The 17789-nt window shown below is 38.8% G+C and overlaps 1 protein-coding gene across 3 annotated transcripts; it reads left to right on the top strand.

Moving 5' to 3' along the window:
* Positions 1 to 2951: 2951 nt before the first annotated feature.
* Positions 2952 to 14456, top strand: LOC124881662. Of its 3 annotated transcripts, none has more exons than XM_047387362.1 (10): positions 2952 to 3530; positions 3874 to 4203; positions 4345 to 4623; positions 12062 to 12223; positions 12667 to 12753; positions 12836 to 12864; positions 13257 to 13331; positions 13423 to 13491; positions 13737 to 13858; positions 14012 to 14456. In XM_047387362.1, the coding sequence occupies exons 2-10, from the start codon at positions 3951 to 3953 to the stop codon at positions 14028 to 14030; spliced, it is 1095 nt and encodes a 364-aa protein (XP_047243318.1). In that variant the 5' UTR covers positions 2952 to 3530; positions 3874 to 3950; the 3' UTR covers positions 14031 to 14456. The 3 variants fall into 3 exon arrangements, with proteins under 3 accessions (XP_047243318.1, XP_047243320.1, XP_047243317.1); XM_047387364.1 differs by having other exon boundaries at positions 3871 to 4203; positions 13275 to 13331; XM_047387361.1 differs by having other exon boundaries at positions 3871 to 4203.
* The last annotated feature ends 3333 nt before the right edge of the window (positions 14457 to 17789 follow it).

The following is a 17789-nucleotide window of genomic DNA, read 5'->3' as shown; positions in this document are numbered from 1 at the left end:
AGTGTACAGATTAATTTGTAAAATGTGTTTGATAAAAAGAATCATTTAATGAGACAAATGAGTCATTGGCCAGAATACCTCATTTTTACCGTCCTTCACCTGAATCACCTGAAGAGAAGACTCAGTAGACGAACCTCAACCTCCACCTACATCCCATCATGCTATCTTCTTCACATCTGATTACATCAGTCAACAGACAAACAGACAACTAAATATGAACTTAAATTTTAATTCCGGCTGAATCTTGTTAGCCCCCCTGGGGAAATTAATACTGCACTGTGGTTTGGATTAAGTAGAGGAAACAAGGAAACCAGCAGGTTTGTAAAATGAAAAATACAGACTTACCTATGACATCTTCAACATTTGATTCTTTCATCAGTAAAAAAGTAAATCTCCTGGATTCTCCAGGTTTCAAACATCTTATCTGAACAAAACAAGAATGCATTATTTTCAGTCATTTATCTAAACTAAAAGACGTTGCTTGTTTCTTATTTTAAAAACTTCTTGCACATCGCTGTTAGAAATGCCATGAGTGCAAAACATGTTTTCCCTAATATTGTTTGTCAAAGCAAGGGTAGCACTGTTGCCTTGCAGCAAGAAGGTCCTTGGTTCGATTCCCGTCCGGGGGTCTTTCTGCATGGAGTTTGCATGTTCTCCCCGTGCATGCGTGGGTTCTCACCAGGTACTCTGGCTTCCTCCCACAGTCCAAAGACTGTGGGAGGAAGACTTAGGTTAATTGGTCTCTCTTAATTTCCCTTAGGTGTATGAATGAGTGTGCGCGTGGTTGTTTGTGTGTTGCCTTGCGATGGACTGGCGACCTATCCAGGGTGTACCCCGCCTCTCGCCCATAGACTGCTGGAGATAGGCACCAGCTTCCCCGCGACCCACTATGGAATAAGCGGTAGAAAATGACTGACTGACTGTTTGTCAAAGCGCCTGATTATATGGCTATGTAAGAAGTTAGCATACATTTTGCATTTCTGTCCTAAATGCAAAAGGATTTGAACAAATAAAGCAATAAGCTGACCATCAGTCAGTGTGAGGAAGTGGTGAGTCTCAGGAAGTAGAAGCTGCATCTGTGTTCAGGAGGCAGTCAGACAGTTCTCAGTGTGACAGCAACAGACGCACAATGGCTCAACTCAGATGGATTCAAGGGTTTTTATTGAGGGTGTGTTCCAACTACAGGGGGATCACACTCCTCAGCCTCCTTGGTAAGGCCTACGCCAGGGTATTGGAGAGGAGAGTCCGGCCGATAGTCGAACCTCGGCTTCAGGAGGAGCAGTGTGGTTTTTGTCCCGGCCGTGGAACACTGGACCAGCTCTATACCCTCTACAGGGTACTCGAGGGTTCATGGGAGTTTGCCCAACCGGTCTACATGTGCTTTGTGGACCTGGAGAAGGCATTCGGCTGTGTCCCTCGTGATGCCCTGTGGGGGGTGCTCCAGGAGTATGGAATCGGGGGCCCTTTATTAGGGGCCATCCGGTCTCTGTACGAGCGGAGCAGGAGTTTGGTTCACATTGCCGGCACTAAGTCGGACCTGTTCCCAGTGCATGTTGGACTCTGGCAGGGCTGCCCTTTGTCACTTGTCCTGTTCATAACATTTATGGACAGGATTTCTAGATGCAGCCAAGGGCTGGAGGGGGACTGGTTTGGGGACCAGTGGATTTGGTCTCTTCTTTTTGCAGATGACGTGGTCCTGCTGGCCCCCTCTAGCCAAGACCTATAGCATGCGCTGTGGCGGTTTGCAGCCGCCACAGCGCATGCTATAGGTGTTTTAACGCAGCACTAGCATATATTAACGACATTAAGACATATATCAACTTTTTAACGTTATCTGGCTTTGTACCGTAGTTTATTGGTCCGTTTATTTGGCGCTAGTGCAGCTACTTCTTCTTCTTCTCTTCTTCTGCTGGCGGTTCGCAACAAATTCAGAGGTGCATACCGCCACCTACTGTACATCATTGTATAACTCCGCCCACTATATTCTGAGCCTGAGATCACGTGATGCCAAGTCGCTGATGTAAATTCATATTCTCAAAGAAAATAAATCGTATTCACAAACTGTTATAGCATATTGTATTCATAAAGAATAAACCACAACTGTAAACTTGAACTTTGTGTTTGTAATTTCTTGAAGCTGTAACATTTTATTTTGTATTCTTATAGAGAAAATATACAATACCTCTTTTGGATTTTACTTATGCACAACTATTGACTAATATGCACACATTTACGTCTTTACATACACGTTGTTTTTGACAGCGTTCATGATAGATAATCAGCGCTGGAGAGAATCCATGAACGGAATGAACGAAGCAGAGAGGATTGAGGAACAACCGGAGTAGAAGAAGACGTGGAAGCCTGGGGTACCAAATGATCACTAGGAAGAGAAGCTGCTGCCGGAGACGGCTGTGTGATGTGGCGGCAGGAGCCGGATTACCGGCAGGACTATCTGATTGCTGATTGGAAGGAGAATCGAAGCTCGGCGGGAGATTCATGGTTGGAGGTCCTTAAAAGCGATGCCTTGAAGGGTGATTGGCTGAGGAGGAATGCAGACTTGATGCTAATTGGTTGAAGCGGAGACGCATGATGGAGTCATAGTACAGAGCTGGTGGTGGAGGTGAGTCTTCCAGATTGAATTTTCGTCTGAACTCCATAAGCACAGAGAAGTGAACTAATATGGCAAAACCCAAACAGCAAAAATAATAGAATATGGCAAGACCAAAAAGAACAAAAGAAACATGAACACAAATTAAAAACCAGAACCCAAACACAAGAGAATCATGACAGTTTCAGTTGTGATGAAGCAGAGATGAAGAGAAACTAATGATTTTAGTTTAAGTTTATTCAACTCTTTGTTATTTGAAATGTAGCTTCTTTAACATTATTTCAGTTTATAAGAGACTAAATGACTTCCTTGCCACCATCAGTGTGTTAACATCTGCTCATCATTAACACTTAAACTCTTCAGAGCTCTTATTTACGCTCTCACAGAACATTTCCCCTTTAGTTCTCAGAAATAAACCCTTCAGTGGTACCAAGAAGAACTAATGGGTCTGAGATCAGTTTAACATCTTAAATGCATCATGGAGGTGAGAAGAGGAACTGGACATTCACACATTTGTCTTCTTCCTCTCTTTAACACCTCACTGTCAGAAACCTTAATGTTTACAGTCTGTTGCTGTTCACTCTGAACGTTTTGCTGTTTAAACCGAGAAGACATTCATTTTAAAAGTTATATTTCTGTAATCCTTGAACCTTTGGACCATTCTGTATAATCAGTTCAGGTTGCTGTGACCTCTGACAGGACTGACTGCATTTCCACCATGTCTAAACTAGATTAGGTTAAAAAAAACCTAACCATCAGTCAGTTTAAGGAAGTTAGGTGACGTCATGCGAGTCAGAGGAAGTAGATGCTCCATTTCTCTACCAGAGTCAGTCACACAGCAGGAGGACTGAGAACAAGAGACGCTCGATGGCTGAATTCAGCTGGATTACAATGTTTTTCTTACTGATGTGAACCTTTACAGGTAAGATATAGTTATATCCATTTATTGTACAGGATCATTGATGATTTTATCCAAAAAAAAAAAAGTTAAGTTAATTTTAAAACTCTTTTGTTTGTTTTTAATGCTTTAAATGGTCTTGCCCCTCCACACGTCTCTGGGCTGCTGCACCTTCTCAGTCACTCAGATCAGATGATCTGCTGTTGCTGGAGGTGCTGAGGACATGGTGGAAGCTCAGTGGAGATCAGGGTTATGCCGTTGCAGATTAGTTGCAGATATATTGCAGATGAAAGATAATTTCTGTATGTAAATTATTGGACACAGAAACTGAATATTCCTGATTTACTTTTTGTCATCTCCTCAGCAGCAGCAGCTCACCAAAGGTCTGATGTTGTTGTCAGAGATGGAGATGAAGTCACTCTGCCTGCTGAATGTTTTAGAAACATGATGAAAACCTGTGAGAAAACTACCTGGTTATTCACTGGTCAAAAACATACAACAGAACCACTGTTTGAACATGGGAAGTTTCAACAAGCTGCCAGAACTAAATCAGACAGACTGAATGTTACAGCAAACTGTTCTCTGGTTATAAAGAAGGTCTCAGTGGAGGATGTTGGTCTTTACATCAGCAGACAGTTTGATGCATCAGGAAGAGATCAAAGATCAGACTTCAATGTCCATCTGTCTGTTGTTAACAGTAAGTATTTATATCAATTTGTTTTCAATTCAAAATATTTTGTTACAACAGAAACTGATAAAATATAATAACTACGACTAAAGTGATGAAGTCAGTTTTAACTTTGTTGTGTTACTGTCACAATATCTCCATCTTCATCAGTTTCTGAACAGAAGAACAGTGATGAAACCATCCTGATCTGCTCTGTGTTGACATATGGAGGATGTTCACACACAGTGAAGTGGCTGTATGATAACAAAGATGCTGAAAATATCAAAATAAATCCACCTCAGTCTGCCTGTTCAGCCAGTGTGAGCTTCCCAACTTCTCCTCATGTTTTAACATCTAAGAGATCTGAGGTGTTCAGGTGTCAAGTTAAACCTAACAGAGGAGACATGAAGGAGTTTACCTTCAGGATTTCACCTCTGAGAGATAAACCAGGTGAGAATATGATGAGATGTTTACAATAACTTCTTCTTCTGTTGATAAAAAGCTGCTTCTGTAAAATTATAGTTTAAAGATGACAGTTTGCTTCTGTAGAAATGGTTCATGGAAACATAACAGTCTTCTTCAGACTTTAACTGCGACTGTAGTTCAGAAAACAATTCTAACCTGGAAATGTTTGGGTTGTTTGTCATGATCCTCTGGTGTTAGGTGTTTGAGTTTTGGGTTTCTTTACATATTTCTGTTTCTTCCTTGGTTATTTTCTTTAGTTGCTGCCATTTGTGTTCATTTGTGTTTACTAGGTTGTTAATTTATTCTTATATTTATTCCTCCATTTACTCCGCTGATACCCATCACCTTCACCTGATTCTCCATGCTGTGTCTATCCTTCTATTGTGCCTGTAAGTTTGCTGTATAATTTAATAAATTACTTTACTCATCATTCTGCCCCCACGTTTCTGCCAGGACTTTGGTTCTGTCAACAATCCAGCAAACATGACAGTGTGTTTTTTTTATTTATTTTTTTTCAGGTACATCCCAACTTCAACAACTACAACAATGGCAACTGCAGAGCCTGAAAACAGAATATCAATCAAACCCACAACAGGAAGTGATTTGTCAAACCCTAAAGGTAGTGATGATCTTAATGTTTGGGTTCAATGTTTCTAACATTTTTACATTTTGTGTTTTTTCATAAACACATTTTTATATCTCTGTCTATATATTTATTGTAGTAGCAATATCTACTATAGAATATAAAGATACTTGGAAACAAAACTGGTAACTTGTGTTGTGCAACAATAATTTGGTTTGGCCATGAATTACCATTAATACGTGCCAAGAGCCATCAATGATTTGTAATCAAAATAAACAAGTTGGGACACCACCTTATTATGAGGAATTTATTGCCAAACAGCTCTTTGTCAGTTATTGTTTTATGAATACTTTCCTGGTGAGGTGTGATATTATGGCTCACCTGTCTTTCAGACTGACTATGTTTCATGTCTGCTCCGTAATCCATCTCAAATTGCGTCAAGCGACAATCACACTGGATGCCTTTTAGGATTCGTTCATCCATTTGACATCAGCAAAGACAACTGGAGTTGTAAGATCACATGTTAATGGGAGAGTAGCAGGTTTATATGGGAAGTCAAGAGTTCAGGCAGTAACAGCCATGAATATAAAGAGCTGCAAGTAAACAAAAAGACCTTGAGTCACTAGTTCTGATTTAATGTTTACGTTGCGATGTGATTAAGTGTCTCTTACTCTGAAATATACTCGTTGTGCTTTCCTTTCCCGTGTAGCTCGATGTGTTCCTTGAAACGTTGCCCATCATCCGACAAAAATAGACTAAATCCGGATGATGGCTCTCCATGCCGCAGCGCCACGGAGCCAATGTGAAATACCGCATGGCTTCTATTGGCAACAGAGTCAGTGTGAAAGGGGGGTTAGTTAACACGGCGGAGCATTAGAGGTGTCAGCTGGGATAAACCATACTCTCACCCGTATCTAAGGCTTAACTTGACGCATATTTAGGTGGGTTAGTGAGAAGGGAAGAGAAAACACAGACAAATAGAACAAGCTCACATTGCCGGACTATCAGTACTCAAAGAACCCATAAACACAGCTTGTAGCACTGATAGCCTATGAGCTCCAGTTGCTCTGTGGCTAACTCTGGTCCGAACAATTAAAGCATCAAACATAAGAAAGCACAATGAAATAAACAATATCTAAACTGTTTTATCCTAAACCAATTATGCCCACATGCAACCTATTTCTTGGCATCCTTCTGATTAAGTATTTGGGATACTAGAATGCCAAAGGGCCCTTTCAGACATAGCAGCTACTCTCAGTTAGCGGTTGTTCAGGACTGGATGTTCGTGGTCAGCGCTCAGAGCTGCGGTTCTTTCAGACAGTGGAGGGAATCCACTTCATCAACACAGTCAGAGACACATATCTCTTCTTGGAAAATCTACGTTCAGATTATCTTCCTGTTGGAGCTCAGACAGCCAGGTTCAGGTGACTTTCAAATATTTTGGCTGGTACATTCACATCAGACCGTACTTGGGATCCATGGTTCTTCTTTGGGGAGACAGTCTTGTACTTTGCCAGAAAGATCAAGACCTTCACAAGCGGATGTCACCCCTGTCCAGCTGTTGCTGTGGAAGATGACATCAGCGGGATCACCAGCGCTGTGAAGTTCAAATTGCCCCTGTGGGATGATACCCCAGTGCATGCTGGAAGATGCATTTTACTAATCTCTTGTTTTTGGTTCTGCAGTCAGGTTTAAGCAGTTCAGTCCTTATTCTCCATGTGCCCTGGATGGAGCGCCAACACTTGGTGTTGTAGGAAAAAATGTTATTAAAAAGCCTTCCTGTTTGTAGTTTACCACGAGACTTAAAGTGGGACTAAACTCCAAATCTACTTTTTTTTCAGATAAACTGTATAAATTGGGCCTTTATGCTACTGTGCTATTTTGTTTTTTATTTCATGTAAACCTATTAGTTCAAACGGTACAGCTTGGTACATTTCTACGTCACAGCCCCGAGTTCAGGCTTAAAACCATCTCACTCAGACACGCTCCCTGTAGCAAGTCAGGATAAGGAACTGCTCATTTACTGCCTCGGCTGGACCGTCTTTAGGTATCACCGAGTCAGGACCTTGAGCAGGAGGTTCAATCTGATTAGGCTCAGGTCCCCTGGGCTCCTCCTCAAAAGACCTATCCATGCCCAAACTACTAGCGTCGCTCTGCTCACTGTTGGACCATTTGTTTGCTACTATATACCCCAGTATGGTCTGCTACCACAACTCCCAGCAAGCATTGCAGCTGATAGGAAGGGGCGTCGCAGCTCTGATGTCACAGTGACTATATAAGGAATATGAGGCCTCTCCTCTTTGCTTTTCACCGCTGGAAAGCGAGACCGGTTACCACGCAACAGAAGCACGCATCCTCCCGGAGACGAAATTCACACGTGGGTTTTCATTAATTCTCCCCACTGGCCAGAAACTCATGAGACTCAATGAATTAAGCTTACAAGGATAGGAAGACTTGTAAGTTTTACTTTATCGATCGAAGACATGAATTCAATACGTGACCAAAAACCCACAGAGGTTTCAAGGAGATGACATTTTCATCCTTGTTTTGTTCCAGTCAACTGCTGACGGTCCGTCATATGTTTCCCCTTTGCCAAAGGAGACCAAAGGACGTAGACCAACCGTTTTCCTTTGAGTTTGTTACGGACGCGTAACTACTCTCCCCCTCTCTCCCCCTGCTCCAGAGAAGACGACACCAAGTAATCCTGTTTTGTTGTATTTCTATTAGAAATAGCTTGGGCAGGATAGAGTAGGATTTTAGGGCGATTTAGAATTGCCACTTATAGTCCAATGTGTTCTAAGTTGTATGTGCTTGCAATGTCTTTTTGAAACTTTGATTGCTGTTGGACTCTGAAGCCGCCGCACTTTGAAGCCGTGCATGTGTCACTGTGTTTGAACACCTGAGCACAGACTCAGGTGAACTTAATGTTGGACTGCTAGAACCTTGTGGTGGAAAACTCACTATTCCTTCGTCTTCGCTCTTCGTGTTTTTCCACTGATTGCCACCTAAAAGTTTTATGACCCTTTGGGGGTTTTACGACTGCATCCTGGTGGAGACCACTCCCAAAGCTTTGCTCAGTACCATACATTCTGTTGTTTTTGCCATAACTGCTGATTTGACTTCATACACACTCAATGTTGTTTTACCCCTGCAAGTCTTTCAGGGTGTGTCTCTATCTTTGTACATCCAGTAACTGACATTTTTGCCCATTCTTCTTTGAAAAACAGCTCAAGCTCGGTCAGATTAGATGGAGAGCGTTTGTGAACAGCAGTTTTCAGATCTTGCCACAGATTCGCGATTGGGTTTAGGTCTGAACTTTGACTGGGCCATTCTAACACATTAATTTAAAGTTTTGTTTTAAACCATTTCATTGCAGCCCTGGCTTTATGTCTAGAATATGAAGGGGGCTGAATACTTGTTGCACACTGCACGTTTCAGTTTTTTTATTTGTAAAAAAAAAAGAAGGAAATTGTGTATAATTTTCGTTCTTCTTCACAATTATATTCCATTTTGTGTTGGTGTTTCACATAAAACTCCAATAATATGTTTGTGGTTGTAATGTGACAATATGTGGAAAAGTTCAAGGGGTATGAATACTTTTACAAGCCACTGTATTTATTTTTGTCAAGCATCTTGTTGGTCTTAATATGGATCTTGAAAATAATGAATTAAAACTAATAAGCGATAACTGAGTCCTAAATGCTCAACAGATAGATGATTTCTCCAAATAAAGCAATAAGCTGACCTCCAGTCAGTGTAAGGAAGTGGTGAGTCTCAGAAAGTAGAAGCTGCATCTGTGTTCAGGAGGCAGTCAGACAGTTCTCAGTGTAACAGCAACAGACGCACAATGGCTCAACTCAGATGGATTCAAGGGTTTTTATTAATGATCCTGCAGCTCACAGGTAGGAAGACAGAAAACATCTGTATAGAGTTATAACTGATAGATCTGCTGCATTCACTGAGTTTGTGTTCAGGTTTAATATTTCAGGTCCTGTTTTATCTTCTAACAGTCTCTGCAAATAAAACATCTGTTTTAATGAGAGCTGGAGATAAAGTCACATTGAGATGTTCTTAAGTGATCGATGGTCAACAGAAGTGTAACGGTACTACATGGATCTACGCTGGTTCAGGAAGCAGAGCAGCAGTAGAACTGGTTAAACTGGGTCAGATTGGTCAGAATGACAACCATCTGCTCATCATTAACCCTTAAACTCTTCAGAGCTCTTATTCACGCTCTCACAGAACATTTCCCTTTTAGTTCTCAGAAATAAACCCTTCAGTGGTACCAAGAATAACTAATGGGTCTGAGATCAGTTTAACATCTTAAATGCATCATGGAGGTGAGAAGAGGAACTGGACATTCACACATTTGTCTTCTTCCTCTCTTTAACACCTCATTGTCAGAAACCTTAATGTTTACAGTCTGTTGCTGTTCACTCTGAATGTTTTGCTGTTTAAACAGAGAAGACATTCATTTTAAAAGTTATATTTCTGTAATCCTTGAACCTTTGGACCATTCTGTATAATCAGTTCAGGTTGCTGTGACCTCTGACAGGACTGACTGCATTTCCACCATGTCTAAACTAGATTAGGTTAAAAAAAACCCTAACCATCAGTCAGTTTAAGGAAGTTAGGCGACGTCATGCGAGTCAGAGGAAGTAGATGCTCCATTTCTCTACCAGAGTCAGTCACACAGCAGGAGGACTGAGAACAAGAGACGCTCGATGGCTGAATTCAGCTGGATTACAATGTTTTTCTTACTGATGCGAACCTTTACAGGTAAGATATAGTTATATCCATTTATTGCACAGGATCATTGATGATTTTATCAAAAAAAAAGATTAAGTTAAGTTAATTTTAAAACTCTTTTGTTTGTTTTTAATGCTTTAAATGGTCTTGACCCTCCACACGTCTCTGGGCTGCTGCACCTTCTCAGTCACTCAGATCAGATGATCTGCTGTTGCTGGAGGTGCTGAGGACATGGTGGAAGCTCAGTGGAGATCAGGGTTATGCCGTTGCAGATTAGTTGCAGATGAAAGATTTTATTTTGTTTTATTTGTTTCTGTCTATTTTGTATTTTCTAGTACTACTTTTTCATGGATTTTATTTCTATTTTAGTAATTTTGTTTGCTTTAAAATCTAATGTTTTGTTACCTTATTTTAATCATTCTGGTTCTTCAGCTCTTTGGTCGGTGCCTGTTGATTTTAAAGTGCTTTATACATAAAATTGGCCTGGATTGGCTTGACTTGTTTAAATCTTTTTCAAGATGAAAGATAATTTTTGTATGTAAATTATTGGACACAGAAACTGAATATTCCTGATTTACTTTTTATCATCTCCTCAGCAGCAGCAGCTCAACAAAGGTCTGATGTTGTTGTCAGAGATGGAGATGAAGTCACTCTGCCTGCTGAATGTTTTAGAAACATGATGAAAACCTGTGAGAAAACTACTTGGTTATTCACTGGTCAAAGACATACAGCAGAAACACTGTTTGAAAATGGGAAGTTTCAACAAGCTGCCAGAACTAAATCAGACAGACTGAATGTTACAGCAAACTGTTCTCTGGTTATAAAGAAGGTCTCAGTGGAGGATGTTGGTCGTTACACCTGCAGACAGTTTGATGCATCAGGAATACAACAAGGATCAGACTCCAATGTCTATCTGTCTGTTATTAACAGTAAGTATTTATATTTATTTGTTTTCAATTCTAAATATTTTGTTACATCAGAAACTGATAAAATATAATAACTACGACTAAAATGATGAAGTCAGTTTTAACTTTGTTGTGTTACTGTCACAATATCTCCATCTTCATCAGTTTCTGAACAGAAGAACAGTGATGAAACCATCCTGAACTGCTCTGTGTTGACATATGGAGGATGTTCACACACAGTGAAGTGGCTGTATGATAACAAAGATGCTGAAAATATCAAAATAAATCCACCTCAGTCTGTCTGTTCAGCCAGTGTGAGCTTCCCAACTTCTCCTCATGTTTTAACATCTAAGAGATCTGAGGTGTTCAGGTGTCAAGTTAAATCTGACAGCGGAGACATGAAGGAGTTTACCTTCAGGATTTCACCTCTGAGAGATAAACCAGGAGAGAATATGATGAGATGTTTACAATAACTTCTTCTGTTGATAAAAAAGCTGCTTCTGTAAAATTATAGTTTAAAGATGACAGTTTGCTTCTGTAGAAATGGTTCATGGAAACATAACAGTCTTCTTCAGACTTTAACTGCGACTGTAGTTCAGAAAACAATTCTAACCTTGAAATGTTTGGGTTGTTTGTCATGATCCTCTGGTGTTAGGTGTTTGAGTTTTGGGTTTCTTTATTTATCTCTGTTTCTTCCCTGTTTAGTTTCTCTAGTTGCTGCCATTTGTGTTCATTTGTTGTTTAATAGGTTTTTAGTTTATTCTTGTATTTATTTTGTATTAATATTCTATTAACTTTCTTCCCTGTATTCCTCTCTGTCTGCTCCTGTTCATTTTCTCTCCTCCCTCAGCTCTCTCTCCCTTCATTGCTCTCAGTTGTTACTCATTTCTTACCTGATTATTCTCTCCTGCTTGCCGTGCCCCTTCCTCACTCCTCTCCGTGTATTTAAGCTCTCTGGTTTTCCTTTTTCATTGCTGGGATCTTCTGTTTATTCTGCTTTTGCCCTTCGACCTGTTTCATCACCTGGTTTTCTGTCCCTGCTGTTTGCTGTTTTATTTATTAAATCACTTTTCTCATAATTCTGCTCCTAAGTTCCTGCCTGAACTTTGGTCCTGCCAACAATCCAGCAAACATGACAGTGTGGTTCATATATAGATTTATAATTGTTATTTTTTTTTATTTTTAGGTACGACACAACCAACTAAAGTGATGCAAACTTCAACAACTACAACAATTAAAGCAACAACAACAACGACCACTACAGCAAAACCTACATCAAAGATGCCAACAGCAGAACCTGGAAAAAGAACATCAATCAAACCCACAACAGGAAGTGCTTTTTTAAACGGTAGTGATGATCTTAATGTTTAATTTCAATGTTTTTTAAATTTACTCTTTTCTTTATGTGGTTTTATCTCTAATACATTTTTATATCTCTGTCAGTATATTTGTGGTATTTGCAAAATCTACTCAGGAGTCTAAATATACTTAGAAACAAAACTGTTGAGTTGTTTCAATCAAACGGCTAAGTTACCTCCTCATCATGCAGTCAGGTTCTTCAGAGTCCTGCTAATGAACTAATTATGTGATGAAGCAGAGAGTTATCTAAATGTTTCGGGGCATCGGCCCGCGAGGAGTGGAGTTTCACACCTGTGACTTAGGTGATCTGTGTAAATCCTCCTCAGTTTTAAAGCAGTTCTTGATTGTCTGACTGAAGGTCAGTTAGTCTCTTCACTTCTTCAAACGTTTATCTTAGAAAGAAAAAAGTCGAATGTTTTTGTGTTTCTGCAGACGTCTGGAAAACCATTGCAGCAGCTGTTGGTTCTGTTCTGCTTGTAACGGTTGTTGCTGTAGCAATCGGATGGAGAAAAACTAAAGGTGAGAAAATTTTAAAGGTGCAACTTTCCAACAAATAAATATTTATTCTTAGCAAACAAACTGCATTTCTTTTCTTTTTCAGGAAACAAAACATGGAAGAATAAAAACACTGTGAGTCTAAAAGAAATCAAACTTTCATACAAAACAATATTACTTTTTGAAAATTAAGAGTTTGGGTTTTGTTTGAAAGAGAGTTATGTCATCAGTTGGTGCCTTTTGTTTTTAAAATAACCACAAACTAATCTGTCAGTTAAAACCTTAAAATGCTTCTGATATACATATAGCAGAGAGTATAACAGAGGATTGGGTGAAAACAGCAGGAAGCTGAACAACATATAATTAACTGAATGATGCCAGAATCATCTCTATCTCCATCATGGTGGAAAACCTTCAAACAGCCTCAAATACAATTATATAAATGTTATATTAATTAAAAGCTAAAGTGTAGCAGATTTAATCTGCAGATTACAGGAACAGAGTTTTAAACTTAATCTGAAGTACAGTGGTTTCACTTTATCCAGGAACAGAACTTGATCCCTGCAGGGATTCAGTCTCTAGGAGGATCCAATCAGAACATGGTGAGATAAACACATTCAGCACCTCTTATTTTCTGTAGAATAAGCATTTCTAATGTTACCTAACACCTGTTGTGTTGTGCAAACTGCAAAGGATGATCCTGAAGGTGGTGTTGCCTACGCCTCCATCAGCTACATCAAGAAGACCAACAGCAACATCAATGTAAGATGTTTGAGTAGCTTAAGTGGTAAAATCCAAAGATGCATCTGAATGAAAAAAATACCTTTTGTTTTACATTTGTTTCACGTGAGAAGATAAATATTCACTGTTCAGACTGAGATGATCTGTTGTTTCCACTCAGCTGTTATCACTGTGTATAAATCACTTTGCTGTGTTGATTAATAGCAGCTTCTCATTTCATTTTTATCATCATTTATTCACTTCCTGCTTTGCCTATTAACTCTCAGGTCCAGGATAAAGATGATGAAGATGGAACAGTGACCTACAGCACTGTGAAAGCTTCTTCCTCTGCTGCTGCAGCCTCTGATCATCACAGCAACCTCTATGCTACCGTCAATAAACCAAAACAGTGAGACAGTTTTTACTGTTGATAACAGTTATGGTTTTTACTTTTGTGAATACTGTAAAATATGTCAAACAAGAAATAAGTTCGATTTTACATTTTCCCATATTTAATTAAATTACTTTCTACTAACTCTAATTTAATCTTTTACGTTGGCAGGTGTGTGTTTTCTCTTTGAGTCCAGAAGAGGGTGCTGTCGGACAAAGAAATCTGCAGGATTAACTGAGGACTTCTATGTTGGACCTCAGTCATGCCTGAATGGATCAGTACCTCATCCTTATGTTGTATTCAACCTATGACCATCATCAGCAACTGTTGCTATGCTTGATGTCTCACATTGATTGTAATTTCATCTGAACACATTACTTACATCAGTAATAATGTTTTAAAAATCTTCAGAGATGGTGAGTTTGATTCAGATCCAGACTTTTGTTGCCAAAACTAGACTAAGACTTGTGCTCTGAAGACTTGAGACTTGACTTTGGTTTCTAGTCTGAGACTCGAGTCACAGTAATAATCTTTATCTCACATTAGGAGACCCTCCAAACCCTATAAGCTGCACTTAATACTGAGGGAATACAGGGATTAACAGATGTTAACTGAGTCAAAAGAATAAAATAAAAAGTGCATTGTTTCATTTATTCAGGATTAACAGTTGAAAGAATCATTTTACTGTTTTTCTTTTAACATAAAAGCATATTAATATCAGAATCAGAATTCTTTATTTGTCATTGCTCCACATGGGTGCAATGAAATTTCCAAAAACAGAACAAAACAGTGCAGGCAAGTAGTGCAAATTAAAGAAAATAAATATTAAAAAGTTTAAAAAGTTATAAAAAAGGACTGTGCAGGTGGAAAAAAAAGATATATACAAGAATATTTAAAGGTTTATATCAGTAATGGGGTAAATGGTTTTGTTTTTTTCAAAACAATTCAAAGCAGCTCATAATGGTTTTATGCATGTTGAATTTAATGTTAAAAGATAATGGTTATTTGTTAATGTGTTAAACTAGTCCTAAGGAAAAGGATGTGAATTCCTAATTTACATCCATCTGTTATAGAGCGACTAGACGCATTTGATGAGAAAATATTTAGTAGTTTTTAGAAACTGGACTCAGGTCTGGGCCATAAGACTTGGTACTTGACTTGGACATGTCCCTGAAAGACTTGAGATCCCTGATGGTTTTGTTTTTCACTCAAGACATATTTTCTGCAGATCCTTTGGTGAGATATTTTGTCACCATGCCCTTCACATTGTGAACAGGTTGACAAGCCTCCTTCTTTTTTGTTTTTCATTTATGTCTTTTAAACATATTTAAAAATTCATTCTCTATTTATATCCATCTTAAGAAGTGCTATTTGTCTCACTCCTTTCAGGGTTATAAGGGTCAGTTTTTGCTTCCACGTTTATTTGCGGATTTATTTAGAATTATTTGATCCATACAAATCTTAATGTAATTCATTATCTGTTTGCTACTTTTGCTGTTTCACTGCATAGTTTTTTTCATTTATTAGAGGTTACTTATTATACTTTTAATTCATTTATCACTGATTTGCTTTTATCTGCTTGCTCATCATGTTACTTTATTAACATTTCATATTTTGCATCTTATTATGATAAATTATATAACCATAAAAATGATGAACAATTGCCTTGATTCTCTGAAATAATGTATATTTGTAGAAAAATAATCCTTTCACTCACAAAAAAATCCACCTCTGATGTTAATTTTTCAACAGTATCCATGACTCCTTGAAATCCCACATTTTTGACCCATGAGATCTTTTGTTCAAGGTAGATTTTAGATAACTTTTTTTCCTGTGCTTTAAAATGACATTCAGTTGTCATAGTTACATGGGACTGAATTATTGCTAGGAAACCTTACAGGGGTCAACAGTATCCAGTCTGAGATAATTGTACTACAGAGACTAGGGCAGGGATGGTAGACTAAGGTTGTAGAAGTAGCAGAGCTCCCCCTGGTGGATGTCAAAGAGGATGCATGTTGGAGTGTATCTTTATTTTTGCTTAATGCCAGTAGCTTTGTCCCTTGTTCTTTAACAAACTTGTGTTTTTAACCTCTGTATAACAAGACGTTTGTGTTACATCTGATTGTCTGCACAATAATAAAGTTTCGGTGTTTTGAATATTGAAATGAACTCAACTGATCATAAATATCTCAAAAAGTAAAAAAAAAAAAAAAGTCAATTAAAGCCAATCCTACAGATTTAAACTCAATTACATACATTCTAATATGTTCCTAGTTATTAAATAATTCGATCAAGATTATTCAAATTGGATAAAACATTTTTCTATCTAAGGAAACACAGCAGATTGCATCGAGTCACTGAGTTGCAGCAATCACTCCTGCTGGATAAGCATGTTGCTGCAGTGAACTATTGATTACATATAGGGCCTGATCTTCATAGATCCTAAATAGGTGGCGCTAAATAGCTTGCACAGAGCATTTCAAACGTGCTAAATCTAGATGCAAAAATAGCACCTGGAATCCGTTTCAGGCTTGATAAATCACTTTGTGGGTTTTTGCAGGATTAAACTTGCATTTTCTCCCATAAAGTTGTGCATTGGGGTCATTATCATATGTTTTGCATATTTATGAAGGCAAACACACTATGGTTCTTGTTCTTTATCAGGAACCAAACACAGCAATCAGCACAAACACCTCACAACAACTGCCAAGCATGGTGGTGGAGTGGTGATGATGTTGGAGCCAGATGACCTGGGCATCATCATCACTGAATCAACCATGACCAAATTATTGTCTAGTCAAATGTTCTGATACAAGAAGCTGAGCCTCCACTGTGCCATCATCAGGACAATTGTTCCCAAACACGAACAACAGAAAGAGAAATAAATGTTTTTTGTCACTCACAAAAGTGACATCCACCTGATAGAGAGCTGTACAGAAACAATCACATCAAGAGAGAGAGAAAGGTTTCACCACAACAGTGTCAGAGACAGATAAAGTCATAGAGAAAACAGCTACTGAGAAAGATTACAGGAAAATGTGCTTCTTCAGCTTTTTCATCTGAGCAACATTTTTTTAATGTCTGCTGTTTTTTTTATTTTTTGGAGTTGAACTGAAATGGAGGAGTTGTTTTGATATACACTACATTGCCAAAAGTACTTGTCTGTCTACTTTTACCTGTACATGAACTTTGATGACATCCTATTCTTAATCCATGAGGTCCAGTTTGTTGATGGAACCACCGTTGCCAGCAGTAACAATTTTAACTATTCTGTAAATCTATTCCTCAAGGTTTAGGAGTGTGTTCATAGTTAGATGACAAAACCAGAACTGGAGAATCTGCTCTATTTCATCCCAAAGGTGTTCAAGAAGGTTGAGGTCAGGACTCTGTTCAGATCAGTCAAGTTTCTCCACACCAAACTTTATCCACCTGCAGCCTTGGAAGTTATAGCAAGGCAAAATTTACAAAGGTTTGCAAGGCGAAGGAATGGGGTTTGAACGTGGAAGGAGGTAGACCTGAGATACATCAATGTTTGGCTGATTGCGACAAAGGAAGGAGAGAGAAGAATAATTGGAGAAGGATGAAAGTAGGGTGATAGACAGAGATGGCAGAATACCTGAAAATTTAAAACGAGACAGATCATCAGTGACTGAATTAGAATAATCTGGAACATGACAGGCCTGCCAGGATTTGATGGAGGTAAGACCTACGTCCGTGAAATATTGTCTGTTCATAAATTGTTTCATAAGAGTTTGTTATTCTGCTGCAGCAGTAATGCAGTTAATGCTTATATTATGAAAATATTTAGTCCGGGAAGGTGCTGTAAATCGATTGTCGCAAGCTGAACGGAGCAGCACCGACCTGGTCTGCCGAGAGAAAGTGTGCACCACGATTATAACGGGAAAGAATGTAGTTATGATGTATCAAAACCGTAAATGATCCTTAGCGC

The sequence above is a fragment of the Girardinichthys multiradiatus genome, chromosome 15 (genome assembly GCF_021462225.1).
Source record: "Girardinichthys multiradiatus isolate DD_20200921_A chromosome 15, DD_fGirMul_XY1, whole genome shotgun sequence".
NCBI lineage: Eukaryota > Metazoa > Chordata > Actinopteri > Cyprinodontiformes > Goodeidae > Girardinichthys > Girardinichthys multiradiatus.
This window is presented reverse-complemented; position numbering and strand designations above follow the sequence as displayed.